Here is a 7,143-nt window from a genome sequence, read left to right as displayed (position 1 = left end):
AAAAAAAAAAGTGAGGCCGGTGGTGGCACACGCCTTTAATCTCAGCACTTGGGAGGCAGAGGCAGGCCGATTTCTGAGTTCGAAGCCAGCCTGGATTACAAAGTGAGTTCCAGGACAGCCAGGGCTACACAGAGAAACCCTGTCTCGAAAAAAAACAAAACAAACAAACAAACAAAAAAGTGAAACTACTTATGTAATTTCTCCCCTCAAATCTCTAAAAAGTGATTACAGACTTCTTACCTTTTACACAAGTATTTGAATACATCATCATTATCACGAAGCATGTTTTTTGTCTAAATCTTTAGAACTCTTTTTTTTTAAAGATTTATTTATTTTATGTATATGAGTACACCATAGTTGTCTTCAGACACACCAGAAGAGGGAGTTAGATCCCATTACATATGGTTGTGAGCCACCATGTGGTTGCTGGGAATTTAATTCAGGATATTTGGAAGAACAGTCAGTGCTCTTAACCACTGAGCCATCTCACCAGCCCCTGGAACTCTCTTAATCGACCTTGAGGTGATCTTTACTTTTTTATAGAGGGGGCAGCAGGGTTAGTGTGGGGTGAGGTGGGGTAGGCGGGTTCCTGGAACTCATTCTGTAGACCAGGCTGGCCTCAAACTCAGAGATCTGCCTGCCTTGCCTCCTGAGTGCTGGGATTAAAGGTCTGTGCTACTATGCCCAGCTAAGGTGATCTTTATATCTTTAAGTTTTGTGCCTTGTTTTAATATACATCTGGTACATCTGTCTTGGGAACTGAGCTCTTAGTGAGTGCATAGCTTTTCAGAAATTTTTTTGCTAAGCTTGTCATGTAACAGTATCGATTTAGGGTTTTGAATTTCAGGTCTCTTTTTGTAAGAAAATAAAAAGAATGTTGTTTTAGCAGGGAACCAGTTCCGAGCAAGCTACTTCTTGCAGCCAGAGCTCACAACCTCACAGCTGGCCTTCAGAGATCTAACGTGGGATGCTAAGGCAGGCACGGTATGTGTGGTTACTGTTGGTCAAATGAGAGTGTCCAATGTCTCTCCTGTGGCAAGTATGTAAATAGCATGCAAATTGACAAATACATTGCAGAGAACACACTCATTTCTGGAAGATATTTTTTAATTTGAAACTTTGTACCTCAACGTTATCTTCCTTTTTTCTGTTGTTTTCTCTCATTACAAAAGAAATAATTCTAACTTTATATATTAACCATTTTTTTTTGAGACAAGGTCTTAGTATGTAACTCCAACTATCCAGCCATTTAAAAAAAAGATTTATTTTATTTTATGTATGTGAGTACACTGTACTTGACTTCAGACACACCAGAAGGGGGCATCAGACCCCATTTCAGATGGTTGTGAGCCACCATGTGGTTGCTAGGAATTGAACTCAGGACCTCTGGAAGAGCAGTCAGTACTCTTAACCACTGCCATTTTTTTCCTGAAGAAAAATGTGTGTGTGTGTTTTGACTGCATGTATGTCTTTGTGTCACATGTGTGCCTGGTACTTGCAGAAGCCAGAAGAGGGAGTTGAGTCCTCTGGAACTGGGGTTACAGACAGTTGTGAGCCACCATGTGGGTGCTAAGAATCTAACCCCAGATGTCTAAAAGATCAGTCAGTGCCTTAACTACTGAACCATCTCTCTAGTCCTCTATCTTTACCTCAGTTTTTCATATGTAAAGATGGGGTAGTAAATAATAATAACAGTAATTGTTTCAACACAGAGCTATCATGGAAATTGAATGATAAATGTTGGGCATGTAAAAACTCAGTAAGTGTTAGTGTCACAGTTTGGTGAAGTGTCCCTGTTTTGTGACTTTACTGAGGAGTTATTTTGGATCACCCCAGATGGAGAGGGCCATGACAGACCAAAGAAATGATTCCATGGCATCCACTGTGAACTAGTCTGTCTGTGGGGTCACTTACAATAACATGGGCAACTTGTGTAGCTGTATCACTGGAAAGCCACCCTTCAGCATGGGTGGTGACTTAACCAAAGCTCAGCTCACGCGTATGCGCATGCGCGCGCGCGCACGCACGCACGCACGCACACACACACACACACACACACACACCCTGGAATTCATAGGAGGTTGTTTAATTTTTATAGCCTCAGAGAGGGGTGTTGCACTTGAGGTTTCTATTGCTGTGATAAAACACTGTGAACAAAAGCAACTTGGGGAGGAGGAGACTTATCTTCTTACCACTCTCAAGACCCACTGCGGCACTTAGGGAACTCGGGGCAGGAACCTGGACACTCATGCCTTGTCCCGTGCTGCCCTGTTGTGGCACCTGCGCATGCCCACACACATCTTACAGAATGACGCGGAGGTGTATTTTAGCCTGTGAGTCTGCATGTCCTTTTCATTGCAGTTTATAAGTAATTAAGAGAATTGCAGAGCCGGGCGTGGTGGCGCATGCCTTTAATCCCAGCACTTGGGAGGCAGAGGCAGGCGGATTTCTGAGTTTGAGGCCAGCTGTCTCAAAAAACCAAAAAAAAAAAAATTGCAATGTTCAAATGTATTGCTATGAAAATGACTGATTTTGATTTTAAGTAAACTTTACCAAAACTATGTTGTGCATATATGCTTGTGTAAAATTCTTGGGTTTTGATTTTTAGTCTCTATGTCTTCTTTTTATTCCTTTGCTTGCTTGTTGCTTTTTTTCCTAAATAGTTATTTTTAATGTATATGAGTACACTGTAGCTGTCTTTATACTCACCAGAAGAGGGCATCAGATCCCATTACAGATGGTTGTGAGCCACCATGTGGTTGCTACCAATTGCACTCAGCACCTCTGGAAGAGCAGTCAGTACTCTTAACCACTGAGCCACCTCTCTTATATTTTTAGTTGTGAGCCTAGCCTTTAACAGCTGAGCCATCTCTCCAGCCCTTGTTTGCTTGTTTTTTTAAAAACAGGGTCTCATGTAGCACAGGCTGGCCTTGAACTTCCAGTCTTTGTGTTTTTACCTCTTAAGTGCTGAGATTTCCAGAGTGAATTGCTATACCTAGCTATATTTGTTTGCTTAAGTTGTATTTGCCAAAGATGTTTTAGAAATGGATTTTGTTTTACATAATAAAAATAATTGTTGTGGTTAATTTTCCTTTCAGATCATGTCAAGACCAAGTCGTGTTTCCTTGATTCTGACCCTATGGAGCTGTAAAATGATCCCTCTCCCAGGAACAAGCATACAGGTTCTCAGCAGACACATCCGCCTCTGCCTGTTTGACGGCAGCAAGGTAGGAGCTCAGTCCATGAGAGCTGAGTCAGGTTGCCCTGAATATGGTGAAAGGATTCTATTAGTATCTTGTTTCTCTTTCTCTTTCTCTCTCTCTCTCTCTCTCTCTCTCTCTCTCTCTCTCTCTCTCTCTCTCCCTCCCTCCCTCCCTCCCTCCCTCCCTCCCTCCCTCCCTCCCTCCCTCCCTCCCTCCCTCCCTCCCTCCCTTCATACACACATGTCTGTGTACCCCTACAGCACACATATATAGGAATATAAATAGGCGGCAGCACACTCCACATTGTTTCTGATTAAGTAGGTTTAACTCCTGGTCCTTTGAGTGGTGAGTGTGATATTATTACATCACAGATAATGTATCTAAGGTTCTACAGCTTATCTCCTGCTGTTATTCTCAGACTGTGACCTAACTAGAACACTATGTTTTTGACAAATAGATACATGAGTGTAACCTTAACTGCCGTGCTGATGCAGAGCTCCCATCTACTCCTCCAGGATGCAGGAGACTGGTTTTCACCCGCTACCAAACAAAAGTTGGAATGATTATTTTTAAACAAATATATCTTTCATGAAAAAATTCTTAGTGCCTAGACAGACATTTAACTGCATTAACAGACATTTAGCTTTAACTGCAAATACTGAAAAGAATAAAAACTCAAGGTCAGTTGCCCAAGCTACCAACTTAAAAATCTGGGTGTAGAAAGGTAAAGAAAGCCTGAAAGGATCAAGAAGATGAAATTACAGAAATTAATAAAACAGGAGGAAAGATAAATGGAGACAAAACATTAAAAAGTTGTTTTGTTTTTGTGTTTTTTAAGAATCAAATTGAAAGATACATGGTAAAACTTATGAAGAAATTGGTTTTTTTTTATTTGGTTTGGTTTGGGTTGGGGTTTTTTGTTTTTTTCTGTTTGTTTGTTTATTTGTTTGTGTCTTTTGAGAGAAGGTTTCTCTGTGTACCCTTGGCTGTCCTGGACTCACTTTGTAGGCCAGGCTGGCCTGGAACTCACAGAGATCTGTTTGCCTCTGCCTCCCAAGTGCTGGGATTAAAGGTATGTGCCACCATGCTCAGTGGAAGAACATGTTTTTAAAGAGAAAAACAAAAACAAATTTACCAATATCTGAATAGAAATTGAGACATTAACACAGATCCTTCAGACATTAGTGGGCAATATGGGATCTCACAATCAATTTTATGCCAGCAAATTGTACAATACTGATGAAAGTGTTTCTTGAAAAACTATAATATAATGAAACTAAAGTAAAAATGAGCAATGTCTGTGGGAGAAATGAAAGCTTAATAAGAAACCTTTCTCTAGGGGACACTCTAGGTCTGTGTGGCTTCACTAATGACTTACTCCCAACATAAAAAGTTTTAGAGCCAATCTCATATGAACTTCTTGTACAGAACAGATATGAAGAAAACACTTCATCTTATGAAGCCAGGAAAAACATGATGCCAAAGTGTTCTATAAAAAGAAATTATACTACCGTATCCTTCATGGCTGTAGAAACTGAAATTCTAGTTCAGTACTCATACTGAACCTGGGTAGGGATGACAGACACCACTGCACAGACGGGGGTGTCTGCCAAGAGTTCAGGTGTGTACAGCCATGCAGCTAACATTTAACACTTGACAAGCAATCACTGCAATGTGTCATATTGACAGCACAATGAAAAATGACCAGATGACCATAGAGAGCTCAATAGCTGTAGGAAGATGTGGGAAATTTCAAGGCCCAGTCATGATTTCTAGGAAATTTTCTACAGAGCAGAAGCAGAGGAGAGTGCCCTGGTTCTGTAAAGAACAACATGAAAGCAGCTTGGTGCCGTGTCACCAGGCCTAGCAGGACGATATTAGACATTGTCCCTAAGCCAGGAACAACTCGGACATCTGAGAAGGAAGGAGGGAAAGGAGTCACATAGACCATAAACAGCAATCATAGCTGTTTATCAACTCACGAAACTGGACGGTAGCAGATTTCCTGTTACAGGTGTATCTAGTAGGAATGCGTGTCCCCACGCTGTTTACTTGAATTTTCCCACAATAAAGCTAAGGCTGTCACAACTAAGAAGCGCTGCTGTCAGAACCAAGTAAGGACATGCCACTTGTAGAGACAGCCTCCCGACACAGCCCAGTTCTCTGAGCAATTCAGCAAAGGCTGCAGTGCCAGGGGAAGCAGGGTGCTGGGAAGGAGCCCACGGCTTTCAGCTGGATGCTGCATTTTTATGGATTCTCTCGTGGGTAGAGATGATGCTCAGGGCCTCACATGTGCTTAACACATGCTCTGCGCTGGACCCCCGCCTACAGCCGCCTGCTTGGTTTCCTCTCCCTCTACTCTTTTGTTCTTCCGTTTTCTTTTTCCTGTGTACACCACATGCACACACACACACACACACACACACACACACACAGATGCAGCCACTTTTGCTGGCTTGGGACTCAGATGTGCAGGGTCTCATTGGCCCCTACAATGTGGTTTCAAATGAAAAAACATCTCCTTTCAGGTCCTGAGTAATATCCATACAGTCCGAGCTGTGTGGCAGCCTAAGAAGCCAAAAACATGGACCTTCTCTCCACAGGTAAGTCACCTGCTGATGGGGAGCCTTCACCTGTGCTGTGGAAGGGGCACCGAAGGCTTCTAGAGTGTGCTGCATGGGACATGCAGTGTTTAGGGCAAAATAGAAATCTTCATTATTCTTTGCAAGAGTTCCTCAGGCCCCTGACTCACTGAAGCTGTGATTCAGTTTTAGGGAATGTCCTTTCATGGAGCAGAAAGCAAGAAGATTAGGATTGGGCATTTTTCAAAATGAAATCTTCCAATTGTGCTAATGGCACTCGGTATTTCCCTCAGATAGGAATCAAAGGCGACGCCTCAGGGGCTGGTGTGTTACACCCAGATCCCGCAGAGGCTGTGGCAAGGTTAGGGCTTCGAGCCCCTGAGTCAGTGTCACACAGATGCTAGTGAGTCAAGGGTGTCTGCGTGTTCTTTTGACAGAATTGTAGTATTGTCTGTGGTTTGCTTTTTCCTACCTCCAGGGACTCATGGCTTCATCGTTACTTCCCTTCCACAGCTAACTCCTTGGTTCCCCTGCACCCTAGGAGCCAGCCCTTCAGTTCCCTTCCTCCTACTGCATCAGGTCTTAGCACAAGACCGGTCAGGGAGAGGGCACAGGCTGTGCTGGAGGCTCAGCCACCTCACTTAATGTGATGAGTGTCCTCACTGCTCTGTGGCACAGCTCCTCAACACCCTTTGTTCCCTCACCCCCTGCCTCTAGGGAGCCCTGCTTGTCCTCTGGCTCAGACCCTCACAGTTTGCCCCTTTATCTCTGGCAATATGCAGTGTTAAAAGTAGGGTTTCCTGTTTTCCTGGGATGTGAGGATGAGCTGAGGAATAAATATGGGTGCTTTTCTTGAGTGAAGCTGAGCACATCACATGCTCTGGTGATGTGGGAGTTTACCTGTGCTCGTACATTTGTGAACAGCAGCAGTATCCACTACTGATAGATGATGGCCTTGGACAGGCCACATGCACTGTGGCCTTCAATCCTTTAAAATAGTGTAATGTAAAAAACAGGATGTGTTTTGTCACCAGCTCTGGGGTTGACTGATAGTCCTTTGCTTCTTTGCCTGTCCTAAGCAAAAAATGAATAAAAATTAAAAACCAATCAACCAACTAAACAAACAAATCAAGAAGGTTGAAGGTAATTTCCCTGTCAAGAGAAAAGCTGAATGTTTCTGCTTCTATCATTCACGTGCGAATCTGCTCCATCTACTTTCAAGAACGTTTTTGTTTGTTTATTTTGTTTATTTATTTATTTTATTTTTGAGACAGGGTTTCTCTGTATAGCCCTGGCTGTCCTGGAACTCACTCTGTAGACCAGGCTGGCCTCGAACTCAGAAATCCGCCTGCCTCTGC

At 43.0% G+C, this 7,143-nt stretch overlaps 1 protein-coding gene across 4 annotated transcripts in view; it reads left to right on the top strand.

Moving 5' to 3' along the window:
- Nphp1 (nephrocystin 1) overlaps positions 1-7,143 on the top strand; it is a 53,299-nt gene that overhangs the window by 24,197 nt on the left and 21,959 nt on the right. For 2 of the 4 annotated variants that reach the window (XM_021192621.2, XM_021192620.1), the window contains exons 10-12: positions 890-984; positions 3,099-3,227; positions 5,732-5,806. In XM_021192621.2, coding sequence (XP_021048280.1) covers positions 890-984; positions 3,099-3,227; positions 5,732-5,806 — 299 coding nt within the window. Of the gene's footprint in view, positions 1-886; positions 985-3,098; positions 3,228-5,731; positions 5,807-7,143 lie in introns of all 4 variants that reach the window. The other 2 variants (XM_029536934.1, XM_021192619.1) reach the window with 1 other exon arrangement.

Source organism: Mus pahari, chromosome 3 (genome assembly GCF_900095145.1).
Source record: "Mus pahari chromosome 3, PAHARI_EIJ_v1.1, whole genome shotgun sequence".
NCBI lineage: Eukaryota > Metazoa > Chordata > Mammalia > Rodentia > Muridae > Mus > Mus pahari.
Note: the sequence above shows the minus strand (reverse complement) of the source record. Positions and strands in the feature narration are given on the sequence as shown.